Source organism: Lepisosteus platostomus, chromosome 2 (genome assembly GCF_059453375.1).
Source record: "Lepisosteus platostomus isolate fLepPlt1 chromosome 2, fLepPlt1.hap1, whole genome shotgun sequence".
In the NCBI taxonomy this organism is placed as follows: domain Eukaryota; kingdom Metazoa; phylum Chordata; class Actinopteri; order Semionotiformes; family Lepisosteidae; genus Lepisosteus; species Lepisosteus platostomus.
The window spans coordinates 70,732,318-70,751,727 of record NC_142612.1 but is presented as its reverse complement, the minus strand read 5'-3'; the positions used below and the strand labels follow the sequence as shown (position 1 = coordinate 70,751,727).

The following is a 19,410-nucleotide window of genomic DNA, read 5'->3' as shown; positions in this document are numbered from 1 at the left end:
ATCACTCTTTATTGACACTGATTTCTAACCATTTTTCTACAAGGTTCAGTTGTTTCTAGATTAGGCAACACAAAAGACCTCAAAATAACTCTTCAGCAAAAGCACTTGGAAATACTGTACAATGAGGAGAGGAAAGAAGAGGTGCACAAAGAAACCTGACAAAATTGAAAGAAGGTAGTTCTTTATTTGAAAGCTAAAATGTGTTAGCACACACCCATAAACTATAATGGACTCACATTTATTTTGTGCAATCCAAAACCAGGCTACTGTATGAGAGTTATTATTTTATTTAATGTTTACTTAGTTCATTTAATTACTTTTAATTTTTTTAAAGAGTGTGAGTGTGAGTGTGAGTGTGTCTGTCCAAGCCTTTTGACTGATCTTCTGTTACTAATCTTTTACTCCTGCCTTTTCACCTCACCTGGATTTTGTCTTTTGGATTTCTCACGTTACCGGACCCTTTCCCTCCCTAATCGATGAAGCCTTTGGATTGTCCCTTTGCTACTCTGTGTTCTGTGGGATTCATGGTCATGCATAAGGATCCTCCAATTCTACCTATAGGTTCCCTGACAGTATGACCTCAAATTACAAAGATAAAAGTATAAAAGATAAGCAAATGAATTATCTGTCAATTAAACTCTTACCTAAGCTAATACTGTTTATAAATACAATTTTATTACAGATGGCATTTTTAAGGATGGAATTTAACTAGCACATTTCTATTAATATAACAGTTGTCTGCTTTCATTGCTGCTGTTAACCCAAGCACACACCCAAAGACATTTTAAGGAATAAATGTCTTACTATATTTATATAAGTGCTGTAACTGCTTGTTCAAAAGTACAACAAACCTGCAGCCATTTAGCATAATTCAGTTTTGTGGAGAAACTGTTCAATGCAGAGAGATTAAGACAAGTATTCAAAAAGGACTCAAATTTCTAAATCCTGAAGCTTGTCTAAAACAGTAGAAGGGTTGAAGAATTATGTTTAAAAATTAGTAATAAGGTGCAAATACATTCTACATCAGGTATTACATGCAGCTGAAGTCAGAGAAATAATGCTTATTTTACAGAATTCAACTTCCAAATGAAAAACAATTACTATTCAGCTTGAGTACACAGGCAGTATTCTAAATGCATATCTTTAAAAGTCCTATTTTGAATACTTGAATGCTCTGAATACAAAATGAATGCAAATTACCATTACAGCTAAGTTTACATGCAGCACTTATATAAAATGTTATTACTTATTTCTCCTCAATATACAATTAATTATGCACTGCTGGTAAGACAAGAAGATGGTTTTAAAATCAGGGTGTATTAAGTGTGTTAGAGGAATAATTATAGACTTGGGACAATGGAGGAAGAAAGAATAATACATACAGTACTGTATATACATATACTGATGGGAAAAAACAAATCAGACTTGTATTAGGAGGAAACAATCACATTTTACTGCCAATATCACCAATGCAAAGATGGTCAAACCTGTAATAAAAATAATTAAAATCAAATTAAATAAAATTACAAATGGAATGTTGATGCTTTTGATCCAAAAGGCATTTTCCTGTCATTCACAGGGTGGATATTTCAAGCAGAAACCATTATTGGATATTTGGAATGCAGCAACACCATCTGCTCCCATTTGTTTACAATACATACGTCTTGAAAGAGAGCTACCACCAATATTGACATAATTGCTGTTACATGCATGAGAGACAGACTGTACTATAATCAGCACATTAAAAGAAAATTGGCTTAAAATGCTGTATGCATGTTTCACCTGCTGCAAAATGAATCATACTGTGAATCTTGGCATAAGGACTGAAAATAATTCACAAAAAACATTAACTGGTCTTAACACACTGTAAGACTGTAGCAAAACTCAGTGAAAGGATAGTGCTGAATGAGTAACAAAACGTAAGCCTTGCACACAGTGTGCTCGAGTTCACTTCATTTAACATTTAAACAGTACATAAATTCTTCCGATCAATCTGAAAGAGAGAGAATAGGCTACGAATAATAAAATAATGACAATCTATTTGTACACAAAGGTGAGTTTTGGTGAGGTTTATAATGGTTCAGCAGAGACAGATTCCTGTAAGTGTAACAAACTGAGTTGCTTCAAAATAAATGCGCACTACATCCCGAACGTGCATAGACTCAGTTCATACAGTGTGTGAACTGCAGTAAATTAATGGAGTAGAAGGACATGATGGAAGGTTCACTCATATTGCAGTCCTCAACAGACTAGGAAGAGACTTAGTACTGTCAGGCACTTGTGCAGATATCTTACACCTGAAGGACAAAGACGTTAGAAGAAAAAAGACCCATGTCATAGAGTACACTGAAGGTGCCAATAAAGGACAAAATGGTGGTTGGTCACAAGATTTTAATAAATGCTACAATCTTTAAGCTTATTAACATCTGGGAACACCTGCCATTTCTGTCTCTCATTAAAATACCACGGTCTCCTGGTGCAGTCCTAAACTCTGCGATCAGTTTTCCACAGCTGTTGCACCTGGAAAAGAAAGCTAATTGACTGATTGTTAGTCCGATCTAAAATTGCCATCCCAGCATTTTCATGCCCAGGAATCTGTCGGTTTTCTTCAGTTGGAGATGGAAAGCCTGCCTGTGAGAATTTCAGTACCAGCTGCTACCAGGTTATAAGGCTGTGATTGTAATTGTAGCCAAATTCTACCATTGAGTGATTCAACTCATGTTTTGAAAAATGAACTAGCATTCTAATCTCATGTTTGAACTCTTATTCCTCATACTATGTACCATTATATAGAAAAGAAGAAATCTTTTTCTAGATTAATCACATCGTCTATTACAAGGGTTGCTCCGGTTTTAATTCCAATTAAGAACCAGGCCCACTGTTGCTTATCCACTGTCAGCAATGTATTACTATCAGTTACTCTTGTCAGGAATACTCTGTACTTCATTCTTTTAAAAAATTAAATATACTTAATTTGTAGCAGGTCAAGAAGAAAGAAGCGGAAAGAATTAGCAAGAAACAAGACTCACATTCATTAATAATTCATTGTCACTAGGCACAACAACATCCAAGGATTGAATGCTTCGTGAATGTTTGGAATACTTGGTGGGATACAGTAAGTTTGGCTTAAGCGGGTAGCCTACTGGCCACAGGACAAGGAGGCGCGATCCCCTTTCAGAAGGAGTGATCCTATGGGGGGCTGCAGGTGGAGATGGGATGCTTGAGACAAATGTGAAGGGTCGTGTTTTCTGTTTGATATTTGATATATATTCTATATACAGCTAATTTCGTAGTGATGGTAACTAGGAACAGCTGCGGGTGATTGACTTGTTATCCCTCCCTAACTTCAGTTAATAACTTCCATTTAACGCTAAACAAACTCTTTCTGTGAGAGAGAAGGGATTGTAATTTAATAAACAATAATAAACTTTATTTTATAAAGCGCTGAACAGCATGACAAAAACAATTTTAAAAAAATACACAAGATGCGCATAAAGAGAAAGCACAAAGAGATGAGACAGTAGATGGAGGTACTGCATACAGCAGGAGCAGAGGGGTAAAGAACAGAACCAGTTCAGTAAAGGCTCTTCTAAAGAAGAAGGTTTTGAGTTTGGAGAAGAGTTCTGGGGAATAACAGGAGAAGGCCCTGTCACCCATAAAGTGTAGACAGGCATAGGGGACAGATAGGAGACCAGAAATAGAAGGGCAAAGGTTGCGAGATGGGGAGTAGCTCAGACAGGTACTGAGGTGCCAAGCCATGCAGAGCCTTATAGGTGAGCATGAGGATTTTGTTATAATTGATTTTGTTATTTAAAAAAAAAGCTTAAGTTCCTAAAAACTGGAATTTTTCTGAATAAACACATTTTTTAGACCCTGCTTTGTAGATCTGACTCCTTTACCCGCATAGGCAGAATGACGACCATCGTGCCTAACATGAGAGCTGGCACTGTTTGGAGGAGAGACGCACGTCTCAGTGAAATCGCTGCAAGCCGGTAGGCTGCTGGGAAATTGCAGGAGTTGCTGTTTCACTGAAAACTAAGAGAGTCCTGGCTGACTGACACTTGCCCAAGTCCGCTGATGCTCTATCAGCTGTGTGCGTGATGCATCATTTGGAATCTCAGTCACGGTCGGTGAATGATCCAGGCTGGAGGCAGCAATGCCTGTGTCATAGGGCTCAATATGGCCGCCAAGTAGGTGCTGTCACTGCAGAGCCACTAGCGAAACAGCCATAAATACATTGCTCTTCTAGCCACTAGTTAGTTCTTTGGCAGCACTGCAGAAGAGTTCAGTTCTATTTTAAACATTATCCATATTTTTGTGTTACTTCATTTTGTAGTGTTTTATGGTCTTGGAAACTTAAAAATGCTGAATATTCCCATGATGGGGGGACTGTTCTTTTTGTTTAGTGGAATTTGCAGCTTTTTGAAGAAAGTGAAACTAAGGCAGCAATCAAAATGAGTAAGACAAGTATGACAACGCTTGTTTGCACTTACATTACCCCCATAATCATTCTATAATACTTTGCTCTGCCGTCCATGGGACATAAATATTTAACATAAAACAATACAGGACAATGGTATAATTTGCATACAAAATAAATGGGAAATGTCAGGAACCACCAGCTCCTGTACTACTTAACTCACAAGAAGAATTCAGCTTTATTATTAAGCCTTCAGAAAATTAAACTGTTCTGTGTAATCTTCAGTGGGTTCTGACAACACCAATTCAATCATTTCTCCTCCCCTGAAGCATTAATGTAGGAGGTATACTGTTAGTGCAACTGATATCTATATCTGGCTATATGACAAAGTATGCCTTGTGTATGACTATAATTACTGAATATCCTGTAAAAACAGAAAACCTTTAACACTCTTGCAATGTAAACTCTTTGCCCCTGAACAGTACTGAATCCTGAGTTTTAATAAAGAAAGTACATTGTTTAAATTCAATAATACTTCAGAAAATATGAGAACACAATGAGACATGTGGGATAGTTTTTACTTCTCAAAGCTACAGCACAACCTATCTATGTGTTTATCTATTTCTTCCTTTAGTCCAGTAGTCCAAAGATGAGTAATATTCTGCATAGCTGCACCGGATGTTTGAGGTTATTTGTCTGGAACAGGTTTCTGCTTCCCCAATGGAAAATGACTCACATTTTTATCAAACTGAATCTGGAAGAATGTGAAACAGTCCAATTAGCAAACTCCCCAAACTATTCTTGTCACCATGAAGCAAATTAAATTTGGACTGACAAGATATCATTCATTACAGTCTACATTTCAATTGATCAGATATTTACAAACAGCACTTCAAAGACGTCTTACTTTCATCACAGCATGAGGTCAATATTTAACTTCTCTACTTCACTATCTCTTTTTCCACAATCAGGTCTGGACAAATGAAGGAGATATAAGAAAAATCAGCAACAGAGCATCACTCAGAACAGAAACACAATTAACCTAAGAAATTTAAACCTATACTGTATGTTAGATTGAACATGTCTGTATTATTAATTTCGCAGGAGGGCAGCGCAGTGGTGCAGTAGATAGAGTTGCCACCTCGCAGGACTGGGGTTCATTTCCTGTTCCTGGGGTGCTGTCTGCGTGGAATGTGTATGTTCTCCCTGTGTTTATGTGGGTTTCCTGCTGGGTGCCCCGGTTTTCCTCCCTCAGTCCACAGACATACTAGTAGGTAAATTGGATTCTGGGAAAACTGGTCCTAGTGTGAGCATGTGTGTGCTTGTGTCTGTGTGTGCCCTGCCATAGACTGGCATCCCGTCCAGGGTTTATCCTGCCTTGCGCCAGTTGCTTTCCAGGATAGGTTCTGACTCCCCTGTGACCATGTGTTGGATAAAGAGGATAGAAAATGGATGGATTAATGTCACAGAGCTCCCAGTGCTACTTAAGAGCTCATTGTGTAGATAAAGACAGGCATGACAAATGCACAGTTAGAAATAATATGAACTCAATAAGATTTATTTACTATGGTGAGTGCAAAATCGGGTAACCATCCAATGGTAAAGGTACAGTATATACAGTTAAGGTAGCTAATTTAAGCAGGCAAAAAACAAGTCATTTTGATAAACAAAGATAAATGTATTTCCTAGCAAAGTTTAAGCTACTATATACAATATCCTCAAAATCTGAAATACCTATTCTGATGTAAGAATTCAAGAGACTGTGTGTCTGCCTCCTCTGAGCTCTGTAGTTAGCTCTACTACCTGAATCCTCTGAGTCCAGAGCAAGCTTTTTATCTGAAAAGCTCCACCGTACTTTGATAATGACCAAATAAATAATACTAAATACTACTACAATGTACAAACCTTTGTCACTAAAACTGATCATGGTCAATGGCAATTACTTTTTTTCTATTGTTTATAAATTGAACAATGCAATGAATGTGATCGGTATAAAAGATGGATGGGGAGACTGGCTTCCCTCCAGGCCTGAAGATGGCACTGTAGCACTGCTTTAATCAGGAAACAGACTGCCAGTAGTCCAGTGTTTTTTTTTTAGTAGTCCAGTGTCTGGTCTCCTGATCTGCCACTCTATAACTGTAGTTTGGTCATATAGTTAGCTGGATAGCAGTCAAAAGTACAAACACAAATTTCATATAAACGATAACTCAACCTACCTATATTGGGTTAAACAGATGGAATTAAGTGCCCTTTTCCCCTGCTGTGACTTAATTCATTATGTCAATATTATCTGTTAACTTCACATATAAATCATTACAGTGTGTTATATTCAATTACTGCATCTTAGAACATATTACGTACACTGATCTAGTCAGAAACTAAACATTTGCAGTTATTCTATCAAAATGATTCAATATTGATTTGACATCTTATTATTAACAGGTGTTGTCGCAAAGGCAGTATGTTACTGTACTGTAATGGACATTGAAAATGCTATTATTGCTGTAGGAAATTTAAAGAACTTATATAAATATATGGTGTGTTTTACCTTAGAATTATTGACAGAATCACTGTCATTAAAGTACAACTTATAAAGTACTGCATCACACTGCTGCATCATTGTTTAGGATAATGTATGTAATGCATATCAAAGATCAGTGCAATTTGTTCAGTGCTGACTGAGTTATAATAAAAATTTGCATTTTGAAAAAACAAAAAGCTCCCTAAGGACAGTGTAAAAAATTGATTATTCTTTAAAACATCTGTTTGTATTTTGCCTTCAGAGATTTCACATAAACATTCTGGGTTTATAGTCCAATGTCACATAAGTTATCTGTATTGCCTCTGTAATTGCGTGAAGAAATTGTAACTCAAGTAAAGCTACTATCATCGCACAGAGCATCCTCAACCATACACCAAATCCCAAAGCCATCCCTTGCTGCATTTTTCTAAATGACCTTCTCACAGGCTGTTAAACTGTCAAACACCAAAATCATGCAAATATAACTTGCATTGTTCAAAGAAGGGTAAAATAGCCAAAGCAACTTCCAAATTGAAATTGAGCTTGACTCTTCTCAACTTTAACATCAGCAGTATCACTCTGTTGTTTGCAAGACAGCACAGTGACTGAGCAAAGAAACGTCTAATGATATCTGGCGTGCTTAGTTCATTAGCAAATTAACAATGACGTTTAACCGCATTAAACCCTACACCTTACCCAGACTAGGAATACAAATTCAAAAACACAGAGAAGAAAGCACTAACAGAACACAAAAGCAGAAGACTGGAGTAATAACAGCCAACCTCAGGGGAACCTGCAAGAAAAAGCTTATGAGTGAGAATAATGATCAACCGAAGCGCAAATGATTTATTTATGAAGACAAACAGGGAGAGGCAAAGATCAAACAGAATTCTGATGGGGCAGGCAGGGGCCCACGGAGCTGGTACTCCAGTGTCAAAGGGAGTCATGGTTGTGGACTACTCCTCGGCATCTGTGATCGTACTTCTTGGGAAAAAAAGCAAACGAAAAATTATGATAACTGCAAAAGACTTCTTTAGACTTCAGAAAATAAGACAAAGATGTATGTCTTTAAATTACAGGAGTACAATGATCAGGAATGCTGGCACACTTCCAAATACTTTTTTATACAAAACATGGGTGGCCAACAGGACATTATTTACAGACCATAATAAAATAACTAAGCAATTGCATAGTGTGTCTTGTATACACGTATATTAGCGTATTTTGCAGTTTTAGTTCCATTGGTATAGTTACGATAATCTATTTGACAACATGAAGAAAAATGTATCTAAATTATATAGACTTGAAATGCGTAAACCTATATTTTTATATTAGAGACATGTTCATTATCTTGACGCGAGTTACTCATCCCATGATTACTCCCTGATTTAGAGTCAGACACAACTGAAAATGCACTCGTTTGTGAAATACAAAACAGGGCAATAAGAGAAAGTGAGGTCATTTATTAACATAAGTAAAATCTCAGGATCCCAGGGGAAATTTATATTACAAGCTTTTAGCTGCTAGAGGAGAAGCATTAAGTGTCTTCACTCATATCTAATAGTAAAAAAACAGACAGTTTGCCCCAGTAATAGTAAATGTAACAGACACTTGTAAAATTACATTAACTGCTTGGAAATGAATGATGACCAACAACACTAAATAGCAATCTGAACAGCACACTTCTAAACTAAAATTCTAAAATGAAGGAGGATACTGCTTTTTGGCACACAACAGGAATTCTAGTGATTCTCAGGAGGACCCTATGCAGGACAAGATCTGGTCATAAGAAACCTACAGAGGTCATCTGTTGTTATGATTGACCATGGACATTCTTGGTCTCAACATGTACGAACATCTCCACTCTCTTGGAAATATTCCCAAAGCCTCTGTGTGACTCAGTGGCCAATATCCAGTTCACAATACCAAAACTACTTTTGCAGAAATGAACAGGTTGAATCTCAATTTATCACTGAGATGTTAGCCTCACATTTTTTAAACTGAAACCTCATTTTCTCTAAGTGAAATCCTCTTATACTCAGCACTTTGCTTCACAACATTATTAATTAAAGGATGACCACTAGAAGCAGAAGTAATTCTTGAATTTTGTCACAGTGGAGCCCTGAGTATTACATGCTGTGATATCATGGGATTCATAGGATGTGCAGTTTAATTCAGATGGACTTCTACAACCTTCCCAGCCATTAATTTATGTGTCTTTTTTCATTCTGCATTCTGAAGAGCTACTGCAAACCCCTCAGTTCAAGAGCTCTGTACTTAACCTCACGGGCACCGATATTGATGCACAAGTAATATAACACTTATATGATATACTTGTATTTGTGTGGTTAAGTAATTAAGATTTTGAGAAAACCTTTTTAAAAATTTCACAAAGGGCTACATGAACATATGATGAAATATGAACAGCTCATTTACAGTAGGTACTACTCAAGTTCCGTAACTGTGGTAATTTATCCAGTTCAATTGTATTAGTTGTTAAATGAAATTAGCAAAAACAATGATAAAATAATATTACATTGTGTTAAATAATTGGAACAATTAACTGTAAATATGCAGCAAAATATACTTCAGCAAAATCAGTTTGCAAAAGACAATCACCTGTGTTTAGTATTTTATTCATACAGTTTCACCAACTAGTATTTCTGTTAAACCAAGAAGTCATGGCTAAACACACTGAGAATCTTGAGAGTCTTGAGAATATGCCAAAAAGTTCTCTTAGCCGAAATAGTTATGACATCACCACTGGTAACATTGGGTCAGAGTAGAAATTCGGTGGCTATAAGAAACACAGGGTTCAAGAATGACACTGAGGATTTAGGTAGAGAAGGAAGGAGAGAGAATGGTGGAGTCAAGAGACGGTTCACAGAAGAAAGACAAGAAGAAAGAAAGGAAGGACAGGAAAAGAGGTGAGACTTTGGACAGGTTTGAGATGATGGGCCTGCAGACAGAAGGAGATGACTGAGATGCAGGCGTCAATACAGGAGGAGACAAGGATATCAGCGCCAAGGAAAAAAAGATCACAAAATAATCTTCATGAAGGTAGTATGAAAAGCCATGGCAGGAGATCAGAGGTCCAAGGGAGCAGGTGTAAAGAGAACAGCAGGGTACCCAGCACAGAGCCTTGGGGAACACCTGTGGAGCATGATTAATACATACTGTAGAGAGCAAGCCTGGCCAGGAGACACAGTAAGTGCGATGAGCAAAGTAGGAGGAGAACCAGGTGTTAGTAGTTTCCACTCCTGAATGGAAATTCTGAAACATTATATATCCAGTACTGTTAATTAAGAACTGATTGGGAAAAGGTCAGGCTTTTAAAGAAAAGCTTTAGTGGTATACTTTTAATGCATTATCCACCTTAAATACTTTTGCATCTAGTGCATTTATAACTTGTAATCAAAAAGCTCTTATCCCCCGGAGATTCATTTTAATTAAACTGTAGCAAATGACCAGTAATTGAACTGCATCGGTTATTTGCCTGAGGCTTCAGTTCAACATTAACGACCATTTATAAGCAGTTGAAGGGTTTTATTCCTTTTTTCTGGGGTTTATATTAAAGAATGTGAAAAAATAAATGTTGAATTACGTTATATTCTATCCCGCATTTCTACTTCTTTGTAGACTCAGCTTTCCTAATACTAAACAGATTTATCAACATGAATATGGATAATATGACAAAGATTCTGTATTCTGAGAAAATAAATTAATGCAGTAACTAGGTTTGTCAAGTTCTATTATGTTTTCCACTACGCTCAACCACAACAGTGTCAAGAGGCACATACTGTACTTTTAGACAGTTTTACCTTCACTTTAGACAATACCTGAAACCGTGGTATCCATAAGCCTCATCAAATGCACAGGAATGAACCATTTCACACAGAGGACTTGAATTTGTCTCTATTCTTTTCAGGATTCACCTCGCAGTATGTCAAGAAAAGATGGACATAATAGAAAATGTATTTTGCGTGTGACAAGCTTGTCCTAAAACTGAGTGGGTAACAGAAGATCCATTACACTCATCACCACAAACATAAAACACACTCACCGTTTATCTGCCAGGTCTGTTTTGTTGCCCACTAACATGATGATGACGTCACTCCCTCTTTCTGTCCTGACATCGTCTATCCATTTGGAAGTCTGCTGGAATGAATTCACATCTGTTGAGAATAGGGGACACATTACAGTGTCAACGACCCACATAGGAAAACACGTGCATGACTGGTTTTAACTTACTTGTCTCCAGTTTCAATAAAGGAGCACCCTGCTGGATTAAAAAGATTCAGATATTAACAGATCTCCACATTGAAAAGGGTCTACTTTGTCTCAAAGTCATCCGTGTGGAACCATTATCAAAACCCATTACAATCAAAAATACTTGAACAAACTTCAGAGACATACAGGAGGAGGAGGAGACATCAGTTCCCAATAGTTACACATTAAATATTATGTTTCTTAGTGTTTTGACATGACCTGGGAAGAGTCATACAAAATCATATTTGGTATCTGAGGATCTGAGAAATTTGACAGGGATTAGTGATTTTGGAATTTGTTCAGAAGTTTTCCTACTCCTTCTGCTTCAGTGTGTCTCAATGTTCATTTAAAATTGAGTAGTGATGAAATACATTTAGCATTTAGAGAAATGTAGTAAATGTCTTTACTCTTGTATTTTTGTTGCCATTACCAACCCATCACCTTGGATTTAAATCAACAGATGATTTCACAAAAGCCAAAGCCTTACCTTTTTACTAAAATATCAGTGATGTTTTCAAATCATTGTACATGCTTGAAAAGACTTTTGTTACTGATGGGATTTGCCAAGTTTTCATTCAATCAGTGCGGCTACTCATATATCTTTCTGTCACTATTTTTTAATTAACTGTTAAGGATCTCTTAATCATTACAATAGCATTTGTTACTGTTAAAGATTTAAAATTCCTTTTAGGAACAAAATACTGAAAGAACCTTTGTCCAGATGTTACAAAGCAGATTAAACATCTCCATTCCTTGGGTAGAACGATAACCATCATTTCTTTTTTAAGAGACCCTGATTTCTTCTGAATTTTCTCATATATAGTACCTACATATTTACATGCATGTGAAGGGTTGTTTTGTTCTTAAGTGGTTAGAAAAGAGCTATATTTTATTTAAAAGTGAACATAAATCATCTAAGCACGCTGGCATTGTTTTGCGTATGAAACAGAGTTTGCAGTTCATCTCCTGGGAGCCAGGATCCTTATGTAGCCCATTTCTCTTGCTTGGAAACATATTAAACTCCAGCCCTGATCGCTACAGTGGGATTTCAAGACAATGAAACTGTCTACTTCTTTTAAAAAAATCTGAAAGGAGCCCCACTGGGACAGCTTCATGGTGTCACGGCATTAGGTTCTAGTTGAATAACAAAACAACTTGTGAACACAGAATGAAGGATGATTTATGAAAAACTATTTCTACAACAGTAAAAAAGACAAGCAAAAATTGTATAATAAATCCTGCATACCACAGTGGCATTACAAGAGGAAATTATAAAGCTATCTTACGGAATTTAACTGATTACTTTTCAATGGCTGTTTATTACAAACAAAAGGAAAAGAAACGCCTGTCTTTTCTCTCAGCTTCCTAGTTTCTAAAGTTTCCAAACACTGAAGCCCATTTTTCATGTTATCATAATCCAGGGTGCACAGCAAATAAATATGTCATAAGGACTTCTGAGAAATATGGTACAGTATATTGCAGAAGGTTAAAGAAGTAATCTCTTCTCTTGGCTCTGAGATCAGTATGATAGGTGTTATTACAAGGGCAATCTGTATTCTGGGGAGCAGCAAAGGTGGTAAGAAATGTTTATACCATCAAGAGGAGGCCTGGAAATCAGTAAAAGTTCAGAGGTAACTACTTAAAATAGCTGATTTTGTTTTGGACTCCTGTACTAGGGAATAGAATAGGAAGTGAAGAAATACTATAAAAGTACTATAAAAAATGAACCACGAACTACAAAGTCCTTTGCCAGTTTTTGCAAAAGCAGTCAATACTAGTGTATGAGACAGATACATTTGTAGCATTTCTTTACTAGTTACCTTCAGAAATCAAGGAAAACCACACTCACTTGTAATGTCATAAACCACCACTGCTACAGTTGAGTCCCGGATATAGCTGGGAATCAAACTTCGGAAGCGCTCCTGGCCAGCTGTGTCCCACAACTGCAACCTCACCTGGAGTTCAGAGGAACAGGGCTAAGCAGGGTGAGATCATTGTTCATTAATCCGCAGCCTAAGCAATGTTCAATCCTCTTAATAAAGTCAGAGAGGGTACTGTATAGAATATACAGAAACTGTATATAATATATACTATAAGTGATGTTTAAGAAATGAACATCAATATAGAATTCCTCCTTTTAAAGGGAAAAAGAAAGCCTTTATTTGGGGGTAAATTCCTGTATAAAAATAAGGTGTTCATAATGTGTTGTCACAGTAAGGCTTATTATATTGCTAAATCGATTATTTTTGCAAGACAAAACATTTTGATGACACTCCATGTAATAGAGGGAAATGGCATATTTACTTACTGTTCGGTCTTCTAAGTACATGGTTTTTGATAGAAAGTCAATTCCAATTGTTGCCTGCAATGAACGTTAAAAGAAGAGTTAAGAATGAAAAATGAAAAAGTATTTTTCTAACAGTCACTGCAGAAAAAAAACAAGCATTATTAAAATGTTTTTTAAAATCACATTAATTTAACTAGATATCTAGATTTTAATCAATGCACTATACTTCAATTTAATAATACATTGTCCTTCCATCTTTGTGCTGCAGGGGAGGGTGCTGGCAAGTGCTGGACATCTCCTGCACTTGACTGATCAATAGTAGTCTCTATTGTATAACACACTGGACCCTGTTATCCTCTAAATGCATGAAGGTCAAGTCTTTGACAAGGCTACACCATAACTTACAAAGCATTAGTTTGGCTCGAGAGAAAAAATGAACAAAACCTTTCAATAATTGCCCCTTCCTTCTGTGAATACATAACACTCTTGAAATATAAGATCTTGCAGCTTACTGCAACATTAAATAAGATAAGATCACTTTATTAGCCCTATACAATTTCTTGCATTAGGGATTTGTCTTTTTCGCATACCCTAGCCTGCTCTCCATGAGACACAGACTGGCAGAGAAGCTTGGGGTCAGAGCGCAGGGCCAGCCATTGTACAGCACCCCTGGAGCAGTTGGGGTTAAGGGCCTTGCTCAGGGGCCAAACGGAGTAGGATTCCTCTGCCGGCTACAGGATTTGAACCGGCAACCTTCCAGCCACAGAGCCACTGCTCTTCCCCTGAGGGTGGAGGGACCCAGACATTATGAGGGACCCAGACACCTTGTAGTAGCTAGGAGAGTCAACAAATGTCTACAGTTCCCACAGTTAACCCTACGAGGGGCAAAGGTCACTTCGGGGGAACAAAGCAAGAAGGACTCTATGACCATGAGGCTGTGGAGAGGCCAGTATGAAGCTATATTGTAAGTATGAACACTTGTGTTGGTTTAGTTTATAGGTCAGACACAGAGAAGCTTCCTGGATGTTTCAAAAAGAAATTAAAGGGTATTGTAAGAGCTCCAACACACTTAGGTTATGGTTTTGTGATGCCCAGATGTGCACACAATCCCAGCAGGATTTAAAGTTCTCTTTGGTGTCAGATTCATGCTAGCAGAACCGAGGAAACCGAAGAGCTGGTCAGGCTACTATAAGGTCATGCACATTTTCAGACACAGCATCTAAACTGCTGTTGAAATACAGTCACTATAATCCTAAATGATGAAAGAAGGGAGGCCACAGGGTGGCAGTAAAGTGGAACAAAGAGGCAAAGTGTTTATTTAACAAGATAAGCATTATAGCGTCATACCGTATAAACGGGTATACAAGGCAAAAGGATGCTTTTCCAGACAGTGATTTTTAAATCAGACAAAACATGGCAGGCCTGATATTGATGAAGAAAGAAGACTTTTTTCTAGTTATTCTCTTGCAAACTGACATAGCACTTTATGACTCCTCATACAAGCACCAAAAAAATAAATCCAAACATATTTGCTCCATCACCTTAGTGCACACCTTACAAGGAAGCAATTCAGTGTACCTCCAGACTTGGGAAGTGTCTACAATCATTCTGGCCCGTTATACTGTTTGTTCAAAGCAACTTCTTCCAAATGCTTTCAAAGTGCTTCAAGTGGGGCTTAAAATGTGCATCAGCAAGTATCAGTACAGAACAGAAAGCCTATGGCTTAATTCTTTTCCCTTCTCGGTGGGAGCGGGCTCCATCATTTTAACTCAAAGAAATAAGGAAGAATGAAAAGAATAACGGTATTGATTGAGATCCTGTTTACAGAGGGAGTCAAGCCAGTGAATTCCCCACAGCAAATAACAAAGCATGCCAGTCATGCATGTCAGTTGCAGGAATAAACAGCTTTTGTGGATAATCTTGTCAAGGAAGATAAGGCCTGCATCTGACAAACACAATTACTGATAACAACACAAGGGGAACTTATCCAGGGCTGCAGGAGTTATCCATAAGCTGTCTGCCAACAGAATACCAGTAGAATACAGGAAGAGGGAACCAACTGGGCTCTCCACCAGCACAAGCATGACAGAAGTCTCATATTGTAAGATGATATTTAAATACAGCATGCATAAAAAATATTAATATGACTTAATCAATCAGCCTTTGCATGGCTTGTATGATAGGATCTTTGGTATTGGCCTATCTGCGTAACCTATTGATGATCTTGTCCTTGAAAGCTGGATTTGCTTCTGTGCATATTATAATAGTTTACGTATATAATATGGCATTGTCAAACATAGCTTCTCTCGCCTAACATTTAGGTTTGCAAAACTATTATATGATATATCATTTAGACTACACTGGTTTGGCACATCACAAAAATGAAACAACCACATTGTGTTCAGTCATGAATCAGTCAAACTATGTGTATGGTTTCACTTAGGGAATAATGTTATTTGGAAAATGGCCACAGTTTTTTTTCGGTTGATTACCAACGTTGTCACAAAAGGTCAGTATGCTACTATGCGAACTTCACCCCTTTAATTTTTTTGTTTTATTTTGCTCAAGTTATATAACCAAGATTCAAGATTGAAAATTCAGCCTTAGGATAAAGTTCAAATACAAGACACGGTATGCAGACAAATGTTATATTAAAGAAATTCTGTTTTAACCATTTTCCAATTGATTTTGCTCAGGCCTGAATTCCTGTTGAGGAATATGTGTGTTAGAATCATATTTAATGTTTTTTCACAGGCTGCCCTACCAGCCAAGGCTATCCTGAAACATGCATGTTATATCTGAAAAAATTTACTTTGTTAAAGTCACATGAAGAAAACAAAGCGATACGTGATGATGCAGGCATCGCAAGTAGACACGTTGATATTCCCACAGTATAATGTACAGTATCTCCACACTTCTATTGACATTTGTCAAATCAGTTTTTGTGAACAAGATAGGGAAATATCTGTTACATGTTGTCCTCAGGTCAAAATGAAATGCTGTGGTCACTACATTGAGGTACTGTACGCGTGTGTCTCCTTCTGAAAAACAGTATAGCAATGCTGGACTAACAGGTCGTGTGAAGAGAGGTGTGAGAGCACTAGGGGAAGGGAACGGAAACGAAAAGCACTTCAAGAAGCCATGAGGGAATAACAACATGGTAAAGCTCTTCATCTATGGAGTGGAATGTTTGTAACCTCTTTATGTGGGTTTTAACGATCCACATACCCCAAAATTTCAAAAACCCAGAGAACAATATACAGGTACATGTACCTCCGGGTCAGTGTGGTGGCTCTGTGGTTAAGGATCTGTGCCTGTGGCTGGAAAATTGCTGGTTCAAATCCTGTGGCTGGCAGAGGAATCCTACTCTGTTGGGCCCCTGCGCAAGGCCCTTAACCCCAAACTGATCCAGGTGTGCCGTATAAATGGCTGACCCTGTGCTCTGACCCCATGCGTCTCTCTCCCTTCATGTGTGTCTCATGGAGAGGAAGCTGGGGTATGTGAAAAGACAAATTCCTAACACAAGAAATTGTATATGGCCAATAAAGTGATCTTATCTTATCTTAGGTAGCCATCAAGAAGAGGAGGTGGGAGAATAGCAATTGTTTAAAAAATAATGAAGAAGAAAGAAAAATGCATGGATGTATGCATATTAAAACGGCAACAGAGAATGTTAAAAAATATTGCAGGATCAGATGACATTTAGTGAATATTCCCTAGTTCTGAAGTCTACACTTGAAGAAAGAATCCTTGAGGGTATTTTCATAGGATAAAAGCTGCAAGCAAAACAAGCTCTTTTGGAGCCCTTAATCAAAAAGTTTTTTTTTCTTTATCTTCATGTCGTTTTATGATTGTATAAGAGGAAGGGATAGCAGCAGCAGGTCACAACCAGGGGCCATGCTGTATAATTTCTGGAGTTGAATCACATTAATTTCAAAGCTCCCTGCCAATGTGACTTGTTTCTCAAAAAGTATCTGTCTTTGATCAGTTACACTAATGAGAATAAATGTACTGAGCATGTTACCCAGAACATCACCCTTTTTACAGCTGTGCCATTAATAAGGACAAAAATAGAGTTGTTTTCTACAAAAAAGAAGTAGATCATAGGGCTTTTATTTCTTGTTTCTGTTCTAAGGGAAATACTTGAACTGTATAGTAACAATTTCAGGTAACTTCAAAATTCAGAAAACATGTTAATTCTGATTTCACACAAAACTCCTCATACTTTCTTGTCCTTTCATTTTCTTTTATAGAAAATGCTCTAAATGTCCAAGAGTTTCATAATGTGTGTTGCACATTGGATAATAAAATCGAGCAAAGCCTCCCTCAATCAAAGACAGATTCAAGGAGAGTTAAATATTACAGCAGAATTAACACTTTTTAAAATCTGTTTTAGCTATCCATACACACTGGGTGAGACCTGTGTTTAACAGCAATGGTTAGAAATTTGAATTAGCTGAGAAACTTGATGCTATAGGCCAACAAGACTGAGAACATGTGAAAAGGGAAAATCACTGTTCAAACATGTAATAATGACCCATGTCCTTTAACACAACCTCCTACTGTAGGTGTTTCTCAGATGAAAATGTTCATGTTGAAGGGAATTCTTTGCTCTATTGACAAGTGCGTCATCCAACCTAAATATGAACAGTATGTGCAGCAGGTTATGACAATAATATTCTTCAGACTTCTATGGTCGAAATTTCAGTTCTTTTAAGAATGGATCTTATTTCGTCACGAAAACAGCATGCAAGCAACTGAGGCTTTACTATGGAAGAATTTAGTCAGAATCCTTAAGTCAGAAAACCTTAAAAATTGATCGGCAAAAGGAAATGCATTTACACGGCACAGAATAACTCAAGGATATTTTTGCTTTTCCCTTTTTGGATATAACTTGCATTTCTTTACCCCTTAAAAATGCTCATAAAGGTACATTTTTGTATTTGCCAGAAATTTTCCAGGTATGGTGGATAACAGGCTCATAAAACTAAAATAATTTGCTAAGCAGGTTAGCTTTTTCTGCAACATTTTTCCCCCTCACCAAAGTGTTGTTTTTCTCCATTAGAGAACTCGGTCTTGTTTTAGAGTCCTATTACAAAGGCTCAATCTGACGACTCAGCTCCAATTTTTCAGAAACTTTGCACCAGTACCTTCGCACTCTCAGGCTCTTTACATCAGCCACCCAGCAGGGAGCTCTGGCCTGCCTGCTGAATGTATCTAGAATCTGCATCTCAAACACGCAGGCTGCGCTCTTGGTTTCCTTGGCAATGAGGGCTGCCGCAGGGAGAGCACCACTCTCTGGCACAAAAAAAGAGGTAAGACTTTGTTCTCTCAGAAAACAACCGCTTATCTCTCCAAAAATTCCATATGAACCAACTGTTCCTGTCAAGACGTGACTGGGTGAAAACCCCTGGAATCCTCAGCTACTAGCCACCAAAACAGGCTAAACAGGTCTAATGGATTGCTCTCGTTTGTGATCTTTCGTATGTTCTGATATGCGGATATTCCAATACTGCTCTCTCTATGGTGTCACAAACGCTTGAGATGTAAATCCTGATCAAAGCTCTTGGCAACTTACTAGTGTGTACATAACACAAATCACAAACTGCTGTTATGAGTAACACCCCTAAGGTCTAGGTTTTCCAAGTCTTACAAACAATTCCTAGCGGAAAATTATTTTACATATCATGCTTTACAGAATATTATTAAGATAATTGGATATCATGGAAAAGGTCAAGGCAACTAAGATGGCTGTTATTCCTCGCCCCCGAATATTTATTTGCATTATCATGGGTAAAAAAGGAAAAATATTTTGTTAAGAATTCAACATGTCACACAGTCTTGCTAGAAAAAAAAATGAAATAATGCGTTGGGTGTGGATTTGCAGATGAAAACACTAAGATGGCACCGCAT

At 37.5% G+C, this 19,410-nt stretch overlaps 1 protein-coding gene across 2 annotated transcripts in view; it reads right to left on the bottom strand.

Annotated features, from left to right (window-relative positions):
• rab6ba (RAB6B, member RAS oncogene family a) overlaps nucleotides 1–19,410 on the bottom strand; it is a 90,478-nt gene that overhangs the window by 16,784 nt on the left and 54,284 nt on the right. The window contains exons 3-5 of one of the 2 annotated variants that reach the window (XM_088616635.1): nucleotides 13,519–13,572; nucleotides 13,060–13,186; nucleotides 11,005–11,116 (exon numbers count right to left, since the gene is read on the bottom strand). In XM_088616635.1, coding sequence (XP_088472761.1) covers nucleotides 11,005–11,116; nucleotides 13,060–13,186; nucleotides 13,519–13,572 — 293 coding nt within the window. The remainder of the gene's footprint in view (nucleotides 1–11,004; nucleotides 11,117–13,059; nucleotides 13,187–13,518; nucleotides 13,573–19,410) is intronic. The other variant, XM_088616636.1, reaches the window with a different exon arrangement.